The sequence below is a fragment of the Seriola aureovittata genome, chromosome 8 (assembly GCF_021018895.1).
Source record: "Seriola aureovittata isolate HTS-2021-v1 ecotype China chromosome 8, ASM2101889v1, whole genome shotgun sequence".
Taxonomy (NCBI): domain Eukaryota; kingdom Metazoa; phylum Chordata; class Actinopteri; order Carangiformes; family Carangidae; genus Seriola; species Seriola aureovittata.
Window position 1 is genome coordinate 18,342,671 of NC_079371.1, and position 25,686 is coordinate 18,368,356.

Below are 25,686 nucleotides of genomic sequence, written 5' to 3' on the forward strand. Positions count from 1 at the left end.
CTCCAAGGAGAACTCAGGTACATATGCGCCCCCTTTCTTTCCCAGGAGGTCAGAGTCAGAGGTCAAGGTGGGCTAGATAGGTAGTTGATCCACAGAGGGGCGGCTTATTCCATCCTGCTCTTTAATAGAGACCGGAGGGAGAGGAGGAGTGGTCGAAGCTGGTAGGAATATAGCACAGTGGCGCTGTTTCCCATCGAGTCTCCCTCCCCTCTCCTAATGAGCATTCTATTAGCAGCTAGGGGACGGATTTAGGCAGTTAGGCATACGGAGAAGGCTGGCTAACAATGCAAGTGGTTAGCTAAACAGCTGTTCTCTCTTTCTTCTGCCACCTCCCATCCCCGGCTAATGAAGCCCTCACCGATGAGCAGGAGTCCCGGGACATGCCGGAGAAAAGCCACAGATACCCAGGCAGGGGATCTCAATCACTCACAGGCCTCATAAAAAAGTCTGCGTGGAGGATAGCTTCACCGATAGGACAAGCAACGCTCCAATTAGATAGTGGCTCTAAGGGAAACCCTAAGAATAGCACATCGGGCAAGCACAGACATTTTTATGAGCACTCTGTGCTGCTCTGTGTGTTTGGAAAGTAAACACTCCTTTGCATTGTTTTTCTGACTGGAAAACGGCAGAAGCCATGATGTCTTTCATAATGGATAATAAGCAGATCTCTGTGATGATTTTTGTGAAATGTTGCACCACTACATTTCATTATCCTACACAGTGTGAGTAGTTTTCACAGTGGCGGACATCGATCAAGATTAGCGGCCTGTCATATGGGTTTGTCAACATCTGAAATACCATGGAGGATGCATGCTCTCCGAACAGCCTTCGCTTAAACAAGGAGAAATGCTTCAGGAGCGATGGCTATTTTTCATTTTATAAAAACATGATGCTGCATTATATCTGGCTAAGGAAAAGCAGTGTTTGATTCGGTTAAATGTTGAGTCTGTCAAAGTCTTGACTATTTGCTGAAGCCCCGGTCGCCTTCTCATGATATATGGTTAATATTTCCTTTGCGAGTGTCTTTTTTTTTCCTTTGTTGAGCAGTCACTCAGACACACGAGCAGCTGTCAAGGCTGCAGCTTGCTTTAAATGAAGGACTGGTCTGAATGTGGGTCTGCAGCACAGCTCAGGTGGGAGGAAAGTCTCCACTTATATTCTGCAGCAATTAGCCAGGTGTGCTTAGGTGTGAAAATAGGCTAGGAGTCTTCCTTATTCACACAGCTACTCCAGCCACTGTGTTGAGTACTAAATTGCTCATAATGAACATATTTGAGGAAAAACTTTCATTTAAGTGATTGCTTTGATCTGTGTTTGTTAGCTTGTGGATAACGTAGGTGTTGCGTCGGGAGTTTTTTTTTTTTTTTACTCATTGCTCTTCTTATGCTTCATCTAACAGACAGAAGCCTAAACAGATAGAAGGTTTCTGATCGGCTCCATTGCTGCACTTTGTCAGCAAACACTTCCTCTGCACTTCCTGCAGCTGCTTCACAATAAAAGCCTTCCAGCTGTTCAGGGGGTATAATCAATTTTCCAGCCAAAACCCTTGTTGTTGTTGCTTGATTGCTGTATCAATCCGTATCAATCACATGAGTCTGTTTTGGTTTGAAACAATGAAACCCCTGTGTGTTGACCCATGCGTAGACTTCCTCTGTAATTATATCATGTCTAAAAATGATTGTGGTGATGGTATAAGCTTTTGTTTGTCTGTTCATTGTCTTTCAGTGAAATTACTCTGCTTATAAACTCATCTAGCTGAACTCTAACATTCTCCATTTTCACAATAATTATTTCAAAATGAAATCTTTACAGAAAAATTATGGATTTGTAAAATAAAAGGTTAAGATTTTATTTCTCAACAAGAACAGGCTGTTTCAAAGCATCTCCATGCTCAAAGAAATAAAACTGTGGTGTAGAGATACTGAATATTTTCTTTCTTTCTTCCTTTAATGGAATAAACGTATAAAATAGCCATCATTTATATATTAAACTCCCTCCAGGTCACAAAACACCCCAAAAACTAAATATAAGATCCTCACATCAGTTTCCTTAGTAGCTACAGCCCTGGTGTCTCTGCTTCAGATTGTGTAGTTGCCAGAGTTAGAAATGTTGAAGTCCCACACATGAGGGCTTTAAGGTGCCCCAGGAGGGCTTTCTCTGTTAAGTGGCTGCGCCAAGTGTTGTATCTCTAAGGTCAGCCACTCTGGACTAATCTTGTAATATTTTTAACACTGTAAAAGCGGGGCATTCTTGTTGAATTTCTTTGCAAACAGATGATAGGAGAAATCTTCTATTTGACTAGGAAAAACAGTGCACCAACCTCCAACAGTAACCCCCGAGCTGCACATGTGCATTATTTTTCCTATTTAAAATCCGCCACCTCTCTATGTCAGACAGCTTCTCACACCGCCTTCAATTTAGCTTGTCTGGAAAAAAAGGTGTGAATGATTCACTGTCACATGGTGGTTGGATGACATGTTTTACACGCTAGTTTGTCAAAAGCATGCAGAAGGCTTGCATCTGTGATAACCAAATGAAATGCAGATGCTATTTTCTATTCAGGTCCAAGTCATACTTCAGTCTTGTCTGTCAGTCTGCAGCAACAGGTCGCCTCTCAGCCCAGATATTAGCCAAATATGAACACTGGAAGTTGATGTATGCAGGGGAAGGAAATTGTCCTCAAGTTGTGAAATAGCACATTGGCAATATTGTTCTCTAACAGTTGCATTCGATTTGGTGAGTCACTCTCTTTTACCACTGAAAAGGATCTATAGCTTATGTTACCTCTCTAAGCTAAAAATCTATTACAGCCTCGCAGGCCTGAGAGCTAAAGATTTAGTCTTTTTGTCAGGTTGCACAATGTTGGCCCTTTATAGTAGAGGTTTCTGCTTGTCAGCATGTTTGCTGAAGTTCCTCTCATTGGGGATTTCATTGTGCTCAGACGATGCAAATTTCACAGCTAAGGCTAATGCATTTGCACTGACTGCAACTGAATGTCCTGGTAGGCAGGCTACAGCTTGTGACTGCATGTGCACATATTCTCAACCTCACACACACACAAACACACACACACACACACACACACACACACACACACACACACACACACACACACACACACACACAGACAGACAGTGGACAGTTTAGATATACACTTACAGTGCATTATGTTGGTGATAGGGTTCCAGATGGCATACATAACTTCCATTCTCTGTATCACATTGTTATAGGCTCTCACCAAGCAAATAACACCAGCTTGGTCCTACAGAAAAGTAATTGGACTGATGTTTTTCCTATGCAACACTTCTTATCACACATTGAAAAAACAATTTCCCTTCCAAATCATTCTGTCTGTAAGCAGAAGACTGTAGCAAGCCGGCTCTATGTAAACAGAATGATATATTCCTGGATGCCTATAATCATGCGGTAAACAAGTCTTTTTCCTCTCCGTGCAGATGAAGCGGTTATACCAAAATTAAGTGAGCACAAAGTCGTACATTTGCTATTTCAAAAACAACTTGGAAGTGTCTAAAGCATCACGTGAAACAGTTTGAAACACCTGGTAATGTTCCCTTCCCGCTGCAGAAGATGTTTATAAATCACGTGTTATGCAAACCTGTGAAATGGTTGAGGAATGAACTGGAGCTCTCAAGCATGGCGTGGCTTCGTAGCGGCTCCGCAGTATCCGTCTGTTATTCATGCAGAGGCACTGAGTGCTTTTCTCTCAGCAGAGATAAACAGATGCACTGGCACTGAAGGACTGACCTAGCTAGCCGCAGAGGTGAGCTGTCAGCAACAACAAGCACAGTGCTCGTGGTCATCACCAAAGGGCAAAGTTCAGCTAATTACACTGTAGTTGTTCATCTGGCAGACAAACACCGAAACAACAATCCATTTAACAACACACGCTTCAACATCTAGCCAGCCATGTTGCCTGGTGTGGAATGGCTAATGAGTAAACACTTATACAGTCATGGGTAAAAAAAAAAAAAAAAGAAAAAAAAAAGAAAATGTGCAGTGAAGACAAAAAGAGAAAACAAACAGTGCAAAAGAAGAGATGGATGGAAATAATGAAATGTGAAAATAGCGTAAGGGAAACTAGTGAGGCGGTCGAAGAAATTGGGCCAATATGTGTGGAACAAGAGGGAATAAAGGGAGGGTGAGAGAGTGAGAGGGAGGGAGCGATAGAGAAGGTGTGAGAGGAGGAGGGAGGTCAGTAGAGATGTGGAGATGGGCGGAGGAGGAGGGGGAGAGATGAGCCCCCAGTGCTCAGCTGTCAGTGCTTCCTCTGCAGGTGGGGCAGGAGGAGTGCCAAGTCCCTCTCTCCCACTCAAACAGACACCCATGCATCGCTCTATAATGGATGCTTTACACTGGTGCCAGAGAGAGAAAGAGCGAGGCAGAGAGAGGGAGACATGGTGAGAAGACGAAAAGAGAGACATGGGGGAGGGTGGGTACTGGAAAAAGAAAGACACTGCTATGAGGAACAGGGAAAAGGAGCTGAAGAAAATGCCTCGGAGATTAAGGCGGTGGAGACGAGGCAAGTGTAATGGGGAAATGGACGGATGGACGGAAAGACAGACAGACAGACAGACAGACAGACAGACAGACACAGACAGACAGACAGACGGACAGAGACAGACAGACAAGAACTTCCATCAAGTCATTATACCAATCAGGAGAGGAAACAGACGAGACAGTCTGGCAGCAATAGGATGCAGCTATTGGGCTAATTGATCTAAAGCCTAACAGGATCAAACAATGGCGGGGCACAGCCAGGAGCTGCAGCCACCATTCCCCCCTCTACCATGACTGACTGTCACTGTCCATTAGGAAGTGTATGAATGCGCCCTTGACAATGATTTATCAAGAATGATTCATAGATGGCATCTACCTGAACTAATGACTTGCCAGCCTCTTCACCGGGGATTGCAGGTCATCAACAGATGACATATTCTGTAGTCACCTCGTTCATCAGCTACGATTAGATTCCAAAAGCAATCTCAGCGATACATCACCAGATGGATCTCATTGTATTGTCTTGGAGAATATTGCTGAGACAGCCCGTGTGTGCCACATGTCGCTCAAGCTGCCGAAGCCCACTGGTACAGTTGTGGATCTGGGGCTACAGGCATATGCATCGCACCGAGCTATTACTTCGGTTGATGGAGGCAAGGATTTACTAAAGTACTCAATTATCCCCTGCTTCTTTCTCTGACCTGCTGCTCGGCTCTTTAACACCTATAACTCCATGCTTTATAGGCTCAACTACCTGCTGCAAGCAGAGACAGACTGATGGCTGGACTACCTGAATGAACTGCCTTCACCGTTTTCGGGCCATTTGTCAATTCTTCATTCCTCTGCTCTCTTCTGGCTAGGGATAGGTAAAGCTGCGTCCCTCTGATGGACAGCCCAGCTGGATATTATTTTCAAGAATGTTACCTCAACCTGGCTATTTGACCTCAGTGAAGTCATCTTTATCCTAATAACACCCCTCCCACCTCAAATTACTCTGCAGGGCTGCCTTTTTTTCTCCTGCTCAATAAAACTTTGGCTTCATTTTCTCTTTGCAACACTGAGTAGTGAACAGAGAAAAAAAACCTATTTGCTGACTGAATTAGCCAATTTCCAATTTCTTCCAAGTTCAAAAGAGAGTAATACCTTTTAAGTTGGTGTGTAATCCTCTATCTTTGTTTTTTTTATTCTTCTGCTGTACAAAGCCAAAGACACTGCCATTCAAAGTGATGGAAAAATACCACATAGGCTACTTGTTAAAATCTGTTTGCTTTTTCCACACAATGACGACCAGAGTATATGGCAGACAACAAAGCTGAGTAGTCAGCGTAAATAAATACAAGCATTCTTGTTCTGCAGAGATGGCATCCCCCTGGTTTAATTATCGCTCTTGTCAATCGAGGTGGAAGAATACGGCACCTGACAAGGCGTGTCCCCATTCTCTCATCTCGCATAGGCCTTTTTCACACCCTGAGATGCACAGACACCCTTCAGCAAACAGCCAAATCAAACCTTGAGATGGAGGCACTCTATTGCCCCAAACACCCAGGTAACTTTACAGTGTCGAGCTGCTGAATGCTTTTGACACCTCAGAAATGGGGTCTATTCAACTTCGACAATTGTCCCTGGTTTTTCTCAAGCACAAAGCATTTGCACAACAATGGCAGCTGCATCGCGTATGAATAACATCCCAGGGATGTGGTTATGCAGCTATCTTTCCCGGTGACTCCAATTCACATTCCAGCTCTTGCAAGGTGCCTTTATTAATGCGTAAACTCCAGAGGCGATGGATGGCTGCTTCAGGATGCCGGAGCCCACAGAAATGAAGTTGACACTGAGTGTGGATGGATCGTACATCCAGATCTGTACGGTGAGAGCTTCGTACAGGGACATTATGGGGTGGGGGTATGCAGGCCTGTAGGCCATTCCACAAGGAAAGCCTCCCATGGGTCTCGTTTCAGAGAGGAAACCCACACGTGTTGTTTTCAAAGGTCACAGCCAGATGTAACATTACAGCAAAAGCAGTGATGTAGTGCAACACTCGCACACTCTTCATCTATGTGGCCTGCTGGCCTCTTTCTCCATTCTGTGAGACAGGGTAATTTGGAGTAACATTTGTAGTAGGCTTAGATTATGTGTTGATATTTCAAGATACAGCAATGAAGTGCACAAGTTCTCAAGTGCAACACATCCTCACAAATTCCCAGCAGCAGTGCTACAACAGAGTTTGTGTTGTTCCCTCTGAGGACAGCTACCAGCCTGCATGTACATGGTAAATGACTGTCAGAGCAGAGGTTAGGTGCTCATGGCAACGCAGGCTTTGAATCCCACAACGGGAGCACTGTATCAGCATGATTGACAGAGGCAGATTGATTTGAGGCCCAATAAACATTGTTGTCAGTCTTATTTCCTTCCTCTATAGGTCCACGAGTTAAATACATGCCCAAAGCAGCACAGGAGTCATTTGCAGTGGAATCACCAGAGGCCCCAGACAAGATCTTACAAGGAGGTCTGCTCCCTCACCTTCACCTGTCTCAGGTGAAGTCATGCAGGTGGAGTCACTCTGAATGTCATTAGCCCTTCAAATATTAAGCACTTCCAATACATTTGTTAAAATGGCTGAGAATAATTCAGCTCTCCATTGAGGATGAAGTGTAGAAAGTAAGTCTGACACATGTTTAAGGCTGCACCTAATCATTATTTACAATTAATCTGCCCATCAAATATTAGAGAATACTACAAAAAAAAATATCAACGCAATTTCCATAAAGCCAAAGTTTGCATATTCAGATTGCTTGTATTGACTAACCAGCCACCCTAAACCCATAGATATTATCATAGAATATAAATATTAATATTTGTGGATTTGGAATCATTCTTGCTTAAATTATTTTCTGATTATCAAAATAGTTGTTAATTAAAGTTTACTGATTAATAAGCTAATTGTGTTAGCTCAACACATATTGTAAACATTACACAGTAGTGCTCACAGTAATATGCACTAACACTGCTTTGTATGAAACAATGTATGTATATAAAGAATCAAGTATCTCAACTGTATACTACATATGGAACTAGAGCATAGGACATAAGTTTCTAAAAAATAAAAATAGACCAAAATGAATAAAAATGACTGAATTAATTAAAGGTTTGCTTTATCTTTACTTTATCTAAATGTGTAACGCCAGCCAGATAGTGAAGCAAATTTAGGATTAATGAAGCAACTGACATGATATTATGAAATAAGCTGATATTTCACAATGATTCTACTTGAGGTCAATTTTCTGCATAAAGCAATGATTTAATTTATTACAAATTTTTACCATTATTGGTACTACTTACTTGTTGCCTTTGTATAATCAGTATTATTTCTATATGAAATATTTGTTTTATTTACACGACATAGGAAGCGGTGCTGGTGGGGATAAAAAGGTGTTTTAACTGAAGCACTGACCATTACAGATGTTTCAAAAAAAAAAAAAAAATTTGTATTCATTAAATCAAGTCTTAAAATTTAAGACCCAATTTATCCATTGGATTAAACTTTCATCAACACATTTTATCATTTAACCTACTAATCCTCTATAAGCACAGATCTAAATTTCTGGGTTATAATGTACAGTAATAAAATCCTGCCAAATTCACTGAGATGTGTGTGTCATTTTAGTGTCGGTTATTTGCCCCTTTTGCCTTCAGATGATTCACCGACTGTACACACTTGACCATACTTGATCATAAAGGACATGGCAGCTTGTGTCTCAGTGTAATCATTACATCACACTCAAGTCGCTCTAACAGAAGCCCTAGTTTCCCAAGCAATCAGCCGAAGGAAATTGTACAGTAATACATCAGTTCCTATGACTTCCAAGTCACATCCTTTCCAGGACTACATGAATCATAAATTCTCGTCAGAAAATCCACAGCAAGGAGTTCACCATGAAGAGCAGCCATTAATAAAGTTAATATTTCAGGTTTGATTTGAGAAGGATGTCCTGCCACGCCATTTGATTTTTTCAATCTCTCTGATCCTCTATTTCTACACATCCCACGATGCTTTCTTTCACTTAATTACCACCTATGCTATCCTTCACACTAAATGGATTCAAAAACTTGTTACCCTTTCCTGAAAACCGAGTAGCTGCCACACTGCCCTCTTAGTACTCATGGTTCAAGGGGTTTCACTGTTTGCTAGGTGGTGTCTTGCATTAAAAAGCCTTGGTTCTCATTGCACCGACGTAATAAAACCCAAGCATTTAACATGCACATTTACGGTCCTCAATAACCCAGAAGTCTTAATAAAAATGAAAGCTGACATTGGCATGAGGGATCCTCCACACTAGCTGTCTTTAATGTCCAAGACGTTCCATTAAAAGGGGAGCACTTCCTCAGAAGCGGAGCTTTTATCCTGATTGCTTACAGGAAGAGAGGAAAAAAAAAAAAAAAAAGAAACCAAATGACCTTCAGCGCCTCTACAGCTAGCCCTTCCCTCATGTGTGCTTCGTGGATAGACGCCCCTGCGTGCACATACGTGGACAGCTGGGAAACGCACACCGATGCAGACACATGTGTGTGGATACACAGTGTGTTTGGACTCTCTTATGTACACGCATTAAGAGGGATATATGTACGAATGCACATCTGAGTCATTGGCTACTTTGTATTCAGTTCACGTGCAGAAAGAAGCCATCTCACTTTTTAAATCATAATGATTATTAGGAGATAGAGAAAAAGCCAAATCTGCATGTACAATTATAGCCTGTGCGATGCCAGATAGATAATACATGGGACTGGCTAATGTCCTTGCTTCAGAACTTCTTCAGCCGTTTTCCGTTTGAAGCTAGAGAAAAAGACGATGGGGACAGAGATTTCCCTCTGTGGGAACACAACTATTGAGCTACATTTAATAAGCTGGTCAAAAACACTCTCCTGCCGAGAGAGACTGTGCTTTTAATGACCATTCTGCTTCCAAAGTCTCAGATGTGCAGCTAGATTGCTTGCCACATAGCAGACAAGGCAGCCATCTTATTAATAGCCACGCACCACACATGCTGCAGACTTGGGACCAGAAACCCAGAGAGGCAAGAAAGGGAGAGAGACACACACTGGCACATGGAGAGAAAGCATGTGTCTTTTTCATGCTTTTACTATACGTGAAAGCAGGGAGACAGATGGATGCAGTGAGGAGGAGATTAGATGGAGGAGGCAGGGCAAGGATCGGGGTCTAAAAAATCCAGCCCTCACGAGAGGACGTCCAGGCCAGCCTCCACACAGGCCAGGAGGGGGAGGCTATGTGATGGATGTACCCTGTGACTGGAGCCCTCGGCACGCCCACATGGAGACGCCACCAAGGCCAGGCCAGAGGAGCAAGCAATCAAAGAGAGAGGCCGGAGGGCTAGGATGATATAGGAGGATCCAGCTTATTAAATAGGCTTCAGGAGGAGCATGGAGCATCTGAAGTAAGTTGTCACTCTGCCACCAACAGGCATAAAAGGAGTCTCTGTTAGATGGAGAGTCTATGCACTGTAGGCAGTGATGACAGACTGTGTACAGTAAGAGTGGGAATACTGTCATTAAATACACCGACACACCAGGGAGCTCCAGAACAGTGTGTCACTGCTGATTTACTTTCTCTTTTTTTTTTTTTTTTTTTTTTTTTACCTGGGCCTCGCTTTCCTGCGTCTGAGCAGTAGGTGAAGGGAAATGTTTGTGTGCAAGACTGTTTGTGCACGTGCGCATGCAGAAATGTGATTTTATATCCCATGTTATAATATCCCACCTTATTCTACTCCAGAACTCACACATTCAATGTGACACTGCTGCCTCTATTTCTAGGGAGAGTGTATGAATTTTCATTTGTGAGCGAAGTCTTAATAAAAAGTCAAATCAGGATAGGAGGGAGGAGCCATCACGGATTGTTTACAATTCTGTTTCCTGACTTAATTTCCATTCGGAGTGCAGAGTAGGAAACTCAATATAAGGCACTTTTCCTCTGATGCAACAGTCTGCTAACATGGATAGAAAATCATTACACAAATCCATTACCAGAGGCGACCTGAAACCAGGTGTGCTCATGCCACAGTGTATAATTCATTTGATTATAGATTTTTACTTCAATTTTACCGCTTTGCGAATCGAGACACTTTGATTCCTTTCTTGTTTACTGCGTTGTCTTGGCAACAAGAGCATCCTACCAGTTTTCACTTCAACGGTTACGACTATAGGAGAGGAGGAGCAGATTACAGCGGAGGTTGTGAAAGCAGGTGCAAAAAGACATTTCTTCACTTGGATTTCCTGTCACATCCCGCAGCCCACTCCAGTCCTAAACTTTATATAATTACAACAATCTGTGCACCGAGAGAGACTGTGTGAAATCTGATTGCCATTGGTAACATTCACAGCGAGAATCTTGGCGTGATAGAAGGCTTCCTGTTTCAATTTCCTAGGATCCCTCAAGTTTTACTGGCTCTTTTTTTTATCCCATCAGTGGGGCATACATTTCCATTCAGGGGAAAAAACAGACCCGGTAATATCCAATTTACTGGAAGGCAGAGGAGATGGTTTCACTGGCAGTATAATAACATGCTACATGGAGCGTAGCATTATGGAGTATGAATAAAAAAGGCATTTATAGTAAAAATTCAATCGAAAAGCAGTCATCATTCATCGGAGGAAATCAAGGCAATTAGTAACACTTTAATGCAAATTGGAGAAAGCAAAACAAATCACAAATCCCTGGCACTGTAATGGGGCCCAGAGAAGAACAGCTCAAATGACCTCTTTCGAATGTTGGTCTGTGAATCAAAAATCCAGGAACAAAGATTTTATTCTGCCTGGTGACAAGAAGAAGAATTGTGTGTTAGTGTGTGCAGTGTTTGCGGCTATGCCACTTAATAGTTCCTTGACCACAATATTGCCTAAGACCAATCTCCCCTCTAGCGCAACAGTGATTTCTTTAATGCAGTTCACTTCCTTGTAATGTGCAGTAAAAAGCCCCGTGTTACGATTCCAGCCATGTGTGTCCAAAGCACGACAGTTTGTGGCTTGTTAACACGCTCAACAAGCAGCCTATGGGAGTGTGGCTGAATGTAAAGATTTCTCATTTGGAATATTACCACAACATAAACAATGTGGAAAAACATAAACATGGCTGTACAGCGGCACCTCCGTATCCTCACAGCCTGTTGTGTGCGCAACGCTGCAATCAGTTACACGCAAGAAAACAGCCAGGTTTTTTTTTAAAGGGATGGACGAATACGTGAACGACTGCAATAATTCCAGGTTAAGGATTATGCGGTGTCCATTTGGCTCTGCAGGGTGCAGTTGGAGGCTCACATTCACGGCTGGAGCTCAAAGCAACACTTCATTCACATGAGCCAAAGCACTTCCGGCAAGAACCTACGTATAAGCGGTCGGGATCCATCTTAATTCAATGATGCATTAGAGGAGCATGAGTATGAGGGATGTTTATCGCATGTCCAAGTGAAGCGCATTTAGTATGGAAGACATGGCAAACGTGGGCAGTAAATCATCATGAAGTAGAATTAAGGAAGCCAGCAGATAAACAACATTGCTTACAAAGGGAAGAGTGTGTGTGCACTGTCATTTAGCATGACTTTGGCTGCCACTAAAAAGCTCCCTCTGGTACACCCTGTCCTTTTTTATCTTGCTTTACAAAGACACATTACACCTGCATGTCTATTTCTGACATACATGATACTAGCAAACCAGCAGAGTACGTCAAGACCCACATGTGGGCTGAAACGTGCCGTGGAGTTTCAATTTCCCCATGGGATTGAACGTCACAGTGATTTAAATGCAAACACCTGCCTCTTAAAACATTTGCTATGCTGCACAGTACAGTAGAATACATTACCCAATAACTTGTGACCTGCACCGCCAGTTTCTAATATCAAGCAGCCTACACACCAGCAGGCATGAGCTCCACAGCTGTATTACCCATCCCCCGCCCCCGCTCTTCCCTGCTGTGCTCTACCTTCAGAGTGGTGGGAGAGGGTGAGCAGGCTGACGCAAGAAGCGCCGATCCCAGAACCGAACACAGTGATGCGGTTGGAGTCTCCGCCGAAGAAGCCGATGTTCTCGCTGATCCACCTTAAAGCCTGGATCTGGTCCAGGAGCCCGTAGTTCCCTTTAGCAGCCTGGTCACCAGTACTGAGGAAGCCTGCAAGACAAATAAACAGATAACAGATAACAAACTCACACAGAGAAAGCCAATCAAACAAATAACATCGCTCTATGAGCCTCCAACTAAGACAGACAAGGAGGTGGTCTGCAACTTGCACATGCAGCAGTTATGTATACAGCTAGTTATTTTTCATGTGCACCTGCAACACTAAAGGTTACCCGCAATGGCTTGACCCCACCCCGATTTTGTCCGAAGAACCGCCACGTCAGGTGACAGCAGAGGTGAAATCATGACTTATTAGACGACATGGCTGTTGGTAAAATAGGAGCGTGCGTGACCACATGTCATTTGCACCTTATGGGAAATCAATGGCATGTCTCCACGGGTGTGCATCTATCATCAGATATATTGAGCAGCCCTGATGAAAATACGAATCTATGAAAACTCTGCGGACACAGAGAGAGAGAGAGAGAGAGAGAGAGAGAAACAGAGAAAGACTTGATAACAAGATTTACAATCATGTTTGATGCTGCAAACACCTCCATATGGACTGCGACCTCATTACATTTCCTATCAGAGTTACCATCTTCCTCTGACAGTGTCTGGACTCTCTCTCTCTCACACACTCTGTAGAGCCACATACTTTCAGTCTAAACATTCACAACAGGCACTATCCGGGCACATTTTCCTCCGTGTAATCTGCTATATGATGCCTGAGTTGGACAGTGAGCCTCTCTTGGGTACATCAGAGCTCATGTTAACACACCACCCTCTCCCAGCTGCTCTCCAGGGCCTAAGCCCAGCTGAATGATGGGTAATCGAGAGTCGCGGGAGAAGATCAAAGGCAAGCAATCCCTGAAGTCCCCACGGTGGATTCAGTGTCCATCAAACCCCTGAACATGCATACGAGGTGACAGCTAGGAGACATGCGTGGAAACCAAGACCCCTCACTCCCTAGTGGCGATATCGGCAAACACTTCACAAGCAATAAATGTGTTGGTGGTGAGTGTTCGCAAGCCTCCAGTGATGGTCCTTCAGCATTGTTTCTAACATCTATTTCATGGTCTATGCCTCCATATAATGATGAGCTCTCTGTGTTTAAGTCCTAAGGGGGTAAAAGGGAATAGTTTTGATATCAGCAATGCAAAAAAAAAAAAAAAAAAAAAGACAGAAAAAAGATCAAATCCATGTTTCTGGACTCAGGTCAGAACAGTGATGCTCGCTTTAGATAAACACAGATTAGAAAGCAGCTGCTCCAGGCTCATTAGCTGTTTATGTGTATGTATGTATGAAGAGGATGCGTTTTTCTCTCTTTGTGTGATTCAGAGACTATAGAGGGCACAACCTCCTGCCCCACCCCCAACAAGCACACCTTCCTCGCCCCAAGTGCCTGTTGGCAGCAACAAAGAGGGTGGGCAGGGGAAAGGCCAGGCCTGATCATCGATAGGAGAGAGGCAGTGGCACAGGAAGCAAAGCAGGAGACAAATGGATCAACAGATGGTCTCCTTCAGACGCATCCCTGAGGATGACAGAGCAGCAGGGCACATGCAGAGAGAGAGAGAGAGAGAGAGAGAGCGAAAGAGACAGGCAGAGGAACAGAGACAGACACAGGCAGAGAGGAAAAAGGAGCACTCCAATTGAAGAGCTTTTTCTTTTTCTCTTGCGGCTGCTCCTCGCGTTCCGTCATAACTAAAGGACAACAGCTTTTACAACCCTCGCCCCGGTGCTGTGGGGAGAGAGGAGACGTGACTCTCCCAGAATAACCCTCATTTGCGAAATGGTTCACACTTCACCAAGTGTATGTCAGATGGGTTAAGAAATGTCAGGAGACTGGCATGTAAAAGGGGTTCTGTGCAACTGTTAGTCTAATTGAAAAGATATAGTAAACATTATCCATTTGGCACTGTAATATGAGGCATTACTTAATGACAAAATGTAAATCATTAGAGTTGGATCCCCAGCTGGCAGAATAAAACACTGCTCAGTGCTCTAGTCTGTTGTGACTTTTTGTTTAGCTGCGTTGATTCCTCTGCATCTATAAATGAAACTGGTCATTAAAATGTAGACGTGGAATCCAATCTCTCAGACAAGACATGCTGCAGGCACCATTTAAAAATACATCTAATATAGCTGCTGGTTACGTTTTAATTGGAAAGGTGACAGAAAGTATTTTCTTTGGAAAGCAATTAAGATAGCCAAATAATTGTTTTTATGTATGGTTATATTTATACTTATGGCGATCTGTCCGTCGTTATGTATATGCTCTGAAGGTGTTTTTTGTTTGGATATTTCTTTATGTCTATCACCTATGCATCACCTCCGGACTTTAAGAAAAATATTCTATTAACTTCACACACACTCTGATTACTTGACACATAATGCACCATATAGTTTGGCTTTGTCTCAGACTTGAGATATCTAAATTTCTCCTTTCAAACCAAGGATTAGGTTATAGATTTCCAGATCTAGCAGATGATCCCCGTCTGATCAGGACTGCGTGGGCTTTGGCTGCACATGAACTGTGATGTGGAGCGTTCACAGCTCACACCTACACAGGACCTTGGGATTCTAGGCTGCAGCTCTGTGCCTCTGAACTACTTGGTCAGGCTGGTTATGTGCTTGACTGCACAACTCCACCTGACATTCAACAGATTCTCAGTACATAGCATGTGCTGCTTTACAATACGCATTTAATTCTAAACGGTAATCACATAATATCCATCTTTGTTAGCTGCCTGAATTCAAATCAATATGCAAATTCTCTTTTAAATGATCTGACCAATTAACTTTGGCACAAACAGTATACACAATTACCGAGTCCCAATCAAGTTAATTCAACAAACATATAATCATTAAATAGTAAATAGTTCAAGTCGATCTGGTACTTTGAAAGTAAAGTGCATACAAATTAATTTGAAGTCATTTAATTTTCTCTGACATTATTAATCTTTCCTGCTGTGAGTTCTGTTACAAACTGTAGATTAAATGTGGGATATTTTTCAATTCAGTCTCAATAACCGAGGCAAATCTTTATATCTACAGCTTTAATACAAATGTCACATATGGTTTGCCTGATGCTTTTTTCTCTTAAAAAAAAATAAAAATAACAAGACTCTGTTTTGTATGACAAGCGCAAGCGGTTCAGTGGAAAATATTTTGTTTAGACGAAGGACGCAGACTATCAAGAGAAAGAAAAAATGCCCTGAAGTTGTACTACACTGGAGAAAAGGAATCATATAGCTGATTTTTATGCAAGCCAACCTTCTTAAACCACGTATGCCAAATTAAAAATATATTTAATACGATACTGTTTAGAAAACTATATATAAGCACCATTTGTAAAAGGTCATGTCAACAAATAAAATCTCAGACGGTTGAAACAAAGATTTCCATGTATGGAAACGAACCTGTCTTCACATGTCAGCTGGATTAGACGTGGAATTAGCATGAGTGTTCCTTATTCACTGCAAACAGACTGTATGAGTTAATAACAGTGATTCTGTGCTCTTTCTCCGCATGTTAGAACTGTAATTTGTCCTGACTGATTACATGATGTGTTTTTGTATCGTGTCTCAAAGCTGTTCTTCCTTGACAGTGATGTGGTGCACTTCTGCTGTATGAAGAGCTGGTATTTTCTCCTTGTGGCAGCACAGAGTCAGAGATTCAGTCGTGATCTCAGTCGGAGTGGTAGCGGCGACCGCGGTCTGGGTGCAGCTGGGTCAGGTCGCACCTGTCACCTTGCATCGTCCTTGCCGGACTTAACATTGTGTGTGTGTGTGCAGTGCAGCTCCCCCTGCGAGGAACTTAGCCGCCCTTGTCGCTTTAACATGATCAGAGGGTCAGTTAATGTATACAGCATGACAGAGTCCCCTCTCTGCAGTGTTTGAGCTTCAGCCACTGTGCCGGAAGCAGTATGCGAGCGGCAGACAGTGATGTTCAGAGACCAGGAGATCACCACTGAAATCTAGCACCTCTCCATCTCCACACATTTTCACACACCAGCCGCAATCATTGCAGCACCTGAACATCAGGTATCAGGCGAAAGAGAGTTTATCCCCCCCCCACCCCACCCCCCCCAAAAAAAGCCATCGCTGAGCGTGATGGCACATAATGCATTTTGTGGCTTGATCATATTTTGTCAATAAGCAAACGCCACTATCTCAGTCTAAACTGAGCATCTCTGCTTCCTCCTGGGCGCCAACAGTGATTTCCTTTAGCCCTGCCTCTCACCATTGATATTTCTCTATTGATTATGATTTAAATGTCTGTTTCCTATACGGTGGGCTATAACTCACAGAGTAGCGGAAGGAGGTGATGATAATGATCGCTCCAACCCTAGACATCTCTCTTAGCCTGGTCTCCCAGATAATGGAATGTGTGTAAAGTAATGGCGGAGAATGAGAAGGGGGCGAGGAAGGGTAAGGGGGATGGCAAAAGCTTGTTATTGAGCTGGAGAGTGAGCTTACACATGGACAGATGGAGGGAACGGATAGGGAGGTGTAGAGGAACAGAGGAGGAGGAGGAGGAGACAGAGGATGGGAATAACAGCGGTGACGTAATAGAGGGAAAGTTTTTCGGTTTTCTATTGGATTCATTCTCGCTTTTTGCTTCGCCTTTTCCCTGTTTCTTTCTCCCTCTCATCCTCTTCCCTCTTTGGGGCTGCCGGTTAACAAGGCAGTCTGTGTCCAAACTCTCCTTTGGTACTTCCCCCCGTCTCCCTCTATCTTTTCTCCCCCCTTCTCTTCTCTCGGGAAATAAAGGCCCACACAGTCGCAGCCTTGACAGCCTCCCCTAAGAATCCCCCACTACAAAAGAGCTCCAACTTCCCCCCCAGCCAGGCCGGGGCTGAATGGGAGCCTCTGGGGTGTGGATGAGAAGCAGAGGAAAGGGGCCACCCTCCACACAGCCACATAAAGGGCCTGTGTGTCAGGCTCACGATGAGCAAGGGACATACCCAGCGGTCCATCCTGCACACAGGGAGTCATTCCCACAAGATTTATCATTTTCCTTCTCATTTTTTATTATTTTTCTTCAGAGGGGGGTGGGGGTGGTGAGAGTGGGTCAGCAAGCTGACAAGAGTCAAAAAAAAGGGTGAAGGGATTGGGGGCGTGGGCCTGAATGAAGGTGACTGCCACATGGATCAGTGTACAGCCACTGTTAACAGCTCGCTGCCCAATAGCATGGCTGGAGCGCGGTCTGATCTGAGAGCAGGAGGGCGAGAGAAATAGAGAATCAAGGAGAGCGAGCGAATGAGAAAGAGAAGGGGAGAAGTGCAGGCAAGCACAAGAAAGCCTCTTTATGGCAGTCTGAACACTGAAAGCCATTTACCCAACACCACATCCTTGTTCCCGGTGGAAGAGAAAATATAAATAAAAAAAACTTCCTCATTGTAATCCTTATAAAATGACTAGTTTCATATGAATGGATATAAGATGATTGCAGAATCAGTCATGATTGCAGAATCAAATGGTGAAAGGGAATTTATGTATGAGCCCCTGATTCCTGCTGGCCTCATCACGAATCAATAATTAAAGCAAATATCAGATCGCCTTGAATGGCAACAATATCATCTGATGTTTCAGGGGCCTGCCCCTCGACACTGGTCGACTTCAAACTGAATAATAACATGCTCAGAAAACTGCAGGTCTGTGCTGCAAATGGGAACCGATGACGGACAGAAACCTGAACGCTGTGGCTTGAGTATTAGTCTTAGACACTCTGCGTCTATCATGACACAAATAGACGCAGAGTGTGCAACATGAAGCAACACTGCTGCTATATTGTGCGCTGAAAGGTGGTTGAAGAGTTTGGTGCATGATGCTGAAGATAGAGCATTGTGCATACAGTACTGTGCTGCTTTGTACAGACTGAGCCACTCAAATGGAAAATGTGGTTTGTGTGCAACAAAGCACTCAAAACAGAAAAAACAATATATAAAAAAAAAAAAAGAAAAAAAAACACAACAAAATGTCAGGAGAGGAAAATCTGCACTGCACAAACACCAAAGCTCATCTGACACATATCTGAGACCCTAAAACCCAGATCTGTTACAGACAGACAAGAGTCTGTTACAGCAGACGGGGATGAAAAGCAGACACTGTAAGTCAGAGCTGGTGGTGCACGTGGCAGCTGCTGGCCATCCTGCATGTGACTTCGGGGCCGCTTAATCTGATTGTGAGATGTGTCCTGGTGGTCAGGCGACACTATTCAAGAGCTCTGGTGAACAGCAGCCCTGGCAGCAACTACAAATGAGCAGTTTGCATATGTATGACCCCTGGCATCTGAATGCCACTCAATCAATCACACATCGGCTACAGCGGCTGTCGGCTTTGTTGCTCCCCTTCGCCTCTCTCTCTCTCTCTCCCTCTCTCGCTCTCTCCCCTACCCTCCCCTCCACCGTCTCTCCCTTTTGCTGGTTCTCACTGTCATGTCTCCTGTCTCCCTGTGCTGTCTTTCTCTGTTCTCCATATATGCCTCCATCTTTTTAAGCCTCTACCTATTACCTTCTCTCTTCTCCGTGTCTCTCAGCATCGTTTCCTTTCGCTGAATAGCACAGACAGTGGGTTCTCAAAGACAGCGAAATGCTTTTTACATTAAGGGAAGCTTTGCATCTCACAGCTGGTGCGGAGGCGAGCCTGCGTGCTCCCACAGAGGCAGAGGGAGAGATTGCTGCTGGGGAGTCACAACTGTGAGGTTAAGCAGCACTTTGGTTCCACTTGGAGGAACATGCATCGTAGGGAGAAATCTTCGTGAACAATAATTTGCCTTTACTTAAGTCTCACATTTAAAAAAAAGAAAGAAAAGAAAAGCATTTTTCTTACAGTATATCCACCATCCTTTGTTCAAATAAAACAACACTGCGTGTAGGGTGCTCTGTCTCACTCTTTAGCCTGTGGCTGCACAAGTTCAAAGGCATGGTGTGAAACATGACATCAAGCCGGGGTGATGTAATTTGAGGGCGTGGCGAGAAAGATTAGCTCCGCCCAGCTCGGGGAGGACGGGGCAGTGTTCAATGGTGCGCTGTGATACCACGGAAAAGATCAGAGCCCAGCTTATCAAAGCACATCAGCGGAACAGAGTAGGAGAGAAAGGTCATCATTTAGAGGATCTTCAAAGCCCAACTCCTCTCCTCCTCAGGTTGGAGTAGCTCTGATAGCTGGCCATAATTAGCTTAGTTTTGGTTGACCCATCCTCATAAGAACTAGTGAAATAAGCCCAGACAGCCCATTCACCAGCTTTTCTTCCTGATACTGTAGATCCTGTCTTCTCCTCATATTTGCTCATTTGTGAAAACCCTGCCAACTTCAGCTGTAAATCAACAGCAGCGATTTAAATGAACATCTGTTTTCTGGAGGTTTAGCACTGTGGTGTGTACTGTATAAGTGATGTTTTATTTGTCTTTGGAAGGGTATAATATTTTTGGCTACAGGAAGCAGTGATGCTGCCAGTGGGGTTGTGTTCTGATTTGGAACCGGCTCCAAATTTACAAGAAGCAAGGATTTTGTTAGGAAACATCCTTTTCGAGTCTGCTTATCACACAGAGAAAGAAAAGTTTGGAGCCGCTCCACTTTTATCTACATCGCTGGTTACGCATACGTCAATGTACCTGTCCAGTGTTTCCAATATGGCAGACCATAATAAGCACTCAAAAAAGGTAAAGGATAAGTCTGGTGAGACTCTGTTGTTCTTATTGACTACACAAGCTTTATCCTTTAAGCTTCTCAAATGCAGTACAGTGATACAGCAAAATGTAATCACTGCTTCAAAATGATTTCATAAATTCAGGAGGCTAAAAAGAACCATCGAATTCTTACGTAAGTTATGACACATGACAGCAGCCTGAGTCCAAATAAGTCAAACAAAGACGGTTTTTGTTTTAAAAATGTGCTGGTTTCTCTTCTGACCTAAAAATATGAGCTAAAAAAATTTGAACCAGGTGAATCAATTAGAGTCAGTAAAATCTAAACCCACCAAAGTGCAAGGACAGTTTGTATTTGAAACAATTAGGAAGTTTATGTGTGTAACCGCTTTGGCTCTGGGCTCTGGCCATGTGTGTGTGAGAGAGTAAATGGGAGTGCCATGGCACTGAGTCTGGGTGAGTGCGCAGCCACTGTGTGCATAAGTGAAGAGGAGGGCTTCCAACAGAGTGTGTATGAGTATTTGTTTGTTTGTGGGTGTGTGGAGCAGCAAGAGCTTGGAGGGGGTGGGTGGGTGGGGTGGGGGGTGTATGCAGTGCGGTGAGGGAGGTATGGATATTAATCACCAGGAGGAGCATGGTTCTGTGGCGCCGGGCGGAGATGGATGGGGTGTGAGTGCAGTGATGTCACTCTGACAAATGGACCGGCCATGTTGGCTGAGACTCGCACATCGCCTCTCATTTCAATTAGTTCCTCACACAACAACCCACCTAACCCACAATCTGCAGGTTACACAGGCACAAACACATACACTCTGGCCACAAACACACCTCCTCCGGTGCCCCAACCCATAACACGGCCCTCTAACAAGATGCACTGATCTGTAAGAATACAGTGGAGCTCCTTTAATTAATCTAACTCAATTATGACAGCACTTTTGCTTTCAATCCCAGCAGCCAGTCACTCATTACCATTCATATTATCAGCCAAGCGCACTGACTAGGTCTATGGCCAGCACACTAACTGGCAGAGAGTCTGGGTGTGTTTACGAACTAAAGACTGGGCACTGCCCGTGTGTTTTCCCACAATATCAATTTAATGAAGTGCCGGAACGATGGCAATGTGAGCAGTTGCTTGGGCCAATGGTAATAGCATGCATTTAGTCTCTGATGTGGAAAAAGCTACAAGATCTGTGGGAGCCATCGCAGTGAGCAGCAGTTCTGACAAACTGAGTTCAAGTATAAAAGGTCCTCACTAGCTGTTTATAGCCTTGTTCTTAAAAGCCTGACACCCACTAACTAATGGAGCCAGGGCTGATTTTAAAGCGTCTGTCACCTATAAAAGAAGTGCTAAGTCCTGTTTCAAAGGTCTGATGCTGCTAACTGGATGCAGTAAGCCTTTTTTTGAAACTCCTGTCTGTCTTGCATGAACTTTGACACTGGAGGACTTCACTATCCTATGGACTTTCCTCCAAGCCATCCACGCTAAAGTACCTCTCAATCACCACCGTACTCCTTCTGCACCTTCTCGCTTTTTGCTTCCTCCCTCTTTCGTGTCCATCTGATCTCTCTCTCTCTCCGCTGCGATCCTCCACCTCTTCAATACCGGGAGGATGGTGCAAGAGGATCACTTTAGTATAAGCTAGGGAAGGCTGGGCCAAGTGAGGCTGAACTGGGCTGTGCAGTGCACAGTGGAGCGCTAAGTTGGGGGATTTGATCAGAGCCTCCTGGGGCTCCAGCTCCAGTTCCAGCTTAACATCAGTGGTGGGTATCTCTTCATCTGCCCGTGAAAGAAGCAGGAGGTTAATACCAACCCTATAGAGAGCAGCGTTTGGGAAGACTGGGGGGGGGGGGGCACATATTTAATTAGACCCCTCAACATCTGCATTTAGCACATTAAAAAGAAAAACAACAAAGCATGTTAAAGACTTTTAAGTTCCATAATTGCAACTGTTGTGTGAGACAATTGTGTGTCAACGCAGCAACCCTTCTGTGAGCTGTGATCAAGCGCACAGTTTTTCAGCAAATAATCACAAGCAGATATATCACGGAAGTGCCACCTAAGATAAGGAATGCAATCAAGTTGGGTAACATGGGCATGTGAATCTGTGGTTGTGTGGTTTGTTGACAATCTTAACCAACACTGAACATATTTAATATGTCGATAATGGCAGTTGGATATCTTTTAGTCTCATAGAAACTGAAACCACTAGGTTTCTACATATGCAGAATTTATTACCTTCTACCTTGCGAGGGTGCTTGGCTTGCTTGGCTTCACATATTCCTTTGTTGATGAAACATGCCTGTTCTCTCACCCCGAGAACAGTGGGAAATGAAAAATGGATGAAAAGCTTTTGAAATAGTGCGTATGATTACCATAACACTTCTACAATAGAGGGAGTGTGCCTGTCATGTATTGTTGCATGTAACACAAAGGGCATGCACTATACAAAAGACACTTGTACCCATGTCCTACAAAGCATGGCAATATTTGCTTTATTTTCCTCCTTTTCAACTGATATTGAAGTCCTGTTTCCAGTGAGGGTCTCCACGTTCAAACAGCTGAAGTGTTTCCTTTTTCATTTCACTTTCGCTGTTCCTCCTTTTAATCTAGCAGCACTAAGGAACTAGGTTCCAGCAACAACAAAAAGGTTAGATCTCGCTTTCTGTTTCATCTTGGCCTCCTGCGATCCCCAGGGATGTCTCTCTGCGCTCGTCTGCACTGCTTGGCGATGGGAGATTGTGCCAGGCCTCTGTTTGTTTGGCTTTTTTCCCCCCCTCCTCATTGCGCTAAAATCTGCCTGACAGTTCGGCAGCATGGCTCAGGCCCCACAGGAGCTACCGTCAGATAAAATGTCACCATGGCTTTGTTCCATGCACCCTATAGGCTGGCCAGACACACTGTACACCTGAGAGCCAGAAGGCCAAAGCACAGAGTGAGAGCGGGGTGAAAGAGGTGGTGTGGAGACCGAACAGCATCCAGTCTTATTCATTTTGCTGCCTGTGCCATCGCCACATTTTTGTTAACTGGCTGCGTTAATCTTCATTGACAAAATCCTCTTTGATGGACAATTAGATTAGATTCGTTTTAACCTTAGAGCTATATGATTAAACTACAAATAGATCATATATGGTTCATCAACAGTGCTAATTCGGCATCTTTCTATATTACAGGGAGCTGTGATTGGATAAGATCCCGCTATCCTCACCATCGCTTAACATAACAGCTTCTGAGACTCAAACTCTTGACATCTACAGTCAAACCTGATCCATTTTTTTTCCTGTGAACAGCAGCAACACCAGAGCCACACTCATGTCTCTGAGCCTCAGATGACTCTTCTCACTGTTTCCCTAACGAGGCTGGAGCGAAAAAGCCGACTGGTCCTCTCACAGCCGAGCACTAGGGCGGTTGCCGCTGTCAGCTCCTGTTAGCTCAGCCCTCTCTGGTTCACGTTTCAGAGAGCACAAACACACTCATCCCAAAGGAGCTCATCCGTGCTCCCTCACCTACCCCGACTCCCCTCACCCTCGCCCTCAATAAATTAATAAAAGAAGGAGCAGCTCTCGCAGGTAATTTGATTAAATAAGACATCCCTGCTTTAAAGAGTGTGCTGACGAAGCAAAAAAAATGACGGGACGTTGTCAGAAGAAATTGTCACTGTACTCGAACGTGACCCCCCCTCGCCCCGGCAGTTCTGCTGTCCTCTCTATCAGCTGAGCATCACCACATACTCCATTTTCCAAGGACATCTCTGAGTGTTATTAGATAAAAAATGCTATATGCTCCAGATTACTGGGCTTGTCAGTCACCTAATTTGATGCAATCCCCACCAGATCTCTCCCCTTAATTGAGTTTCTTTTGCTTTATTTGATAGCAGACGTTTATGAGTTCATATGTTTGAACCGTGGCCGCATGCTGCGTAAGCCTGTGGGCACATGCTCATTCTTTTCAAAACAGACAATGTAAACAACAACATGAGCTAAGACATTTTTTCTACACCAAGGACGTTAATGAGTGTAACCAATTTCTGCCAAATGTGCTGAGGGAATTGTATTAGCATTTCAGAAAAAAAAAAAAAACCCTTAATACAAGAACTCAAACTATATTACTATTACTATAACTATATTCTTATATTTTAGTTAACATGGCCACTCTGTAATTGCAATCAAAGAAACTGAATCAGTGTGATAATTCATTTCATTTAATATACAGCGTATATTATTCCCTTTTCCCCTGGTGAACTCTTCATCTCTTTCTGTGTTTATGTCATCCCCACTGTCACTGTGTCCTCTCCCCTCAGGCTTGCGAAGGCTGACTAGAGTTAGGAAGGATGTATCGAGCTACGACGTATGAATGAAATGACAACTCGTCTCAGTCAGAGGGGAAACCACTCATTATACAGATTGCTTTGTGGTGGTTCTGGGCAGTCAGGGCCAATGTCACCTCTTCTCAGCCTGGCCTCAGTGATCGGGCATCGCTGCCTTGCCCGTTTCGACGCCCCTGCTCGCTATCGCAGAGCTGACACACTTTGTTGTTAACTCTGAATCCTTCAGAGTCATGTTGCCTAGAGGTTACAAGGGTGGATTACTGACCCAACAACAATGCCAATAATGGGAGGGAAACAGATACGTTCTAATGGAAGGAAGGATTTCTGAATCTTATTAGCAGGACATCTTGTTTCAGTCAATGCTCCAGCAGCCCCTCTGGCTCCATGATAGCATCAGCAGCAAACAGCTAGCAGGTGCAGAGCAGAAATAAAGCCAATTGTGTTCATCGAATCATCCCCCGTCCTACCACCACCCCACATCTATTCCTTCACTTGAGTGTCCGCTAACTGGCTGTGCTATGGATAATGCTCTCTAATGTCTGTTAATGCTCTCTGTTGTGCTATCAAGACATATGCTGATGACAGTACTTTCCTCTCGTCTTTGATAAGTTAACTACACTGCAATAGCTCCCTCGTCGGGAAAACAGGTGGTTAACTGCTCTTCCTGTCTCTAGCCTAGTTAAAGTGGATCAGGCTGTGTGCTGTGGCTCGCTGTTGGTAACATCCCTACCTGTGGTAGATCGTGCAGCCTCGCTACCTGTAACAACCTGTGCAATGGTGGCAGATTTGTACCACACTGAGCTCCTGAATTGAGACTTATCTCCCCTCCAGCCTGAGAATCCACCATTCTGTCCTGCAGATTGGCATAGGGAACAGCCTTGAGTGGCAGGCCCCTGCTCTAATTAAACCGGCAGAGGCATTAGTACCGCTTGTGAGCAGTTTTCATAATTACCCGTGCAATTCATTCATTATTTAACTTAACGAGGTAGCTCAGTGGCCAAACATACAGCGGATTGGTGGACCTAATTTGGGAAAATGCCATAAAGATATCCGATACCTGAGGT

At 44.0% G+C, this 25,686-nt stretch overlaps 1 protein-coding gene across 2 annotated transcripts in view; it reads right to left on the reverse strand.

The window, feature by feature from the left end:
- nlgn3a (neuroligin 3a) overlaps positions 1-25,686 on the reverse strand; it is a 116,907-nt gene that overhangs the window by 27,802 nt on the left and 63,419 nt on the right. For both annotated transcript variants that reach the window (XM_056382630.1, XM_056382631.1), the window contains one exon: positions 12,509-12,694. In XM_056382630.1, coding sequence (XP_056238605.1) covers positions 12,509-12,694 — 186 coding nt within the window. The remainder of the gene's footprint in view (positions 1-12,508; positions 12,695-25,686) is intronic.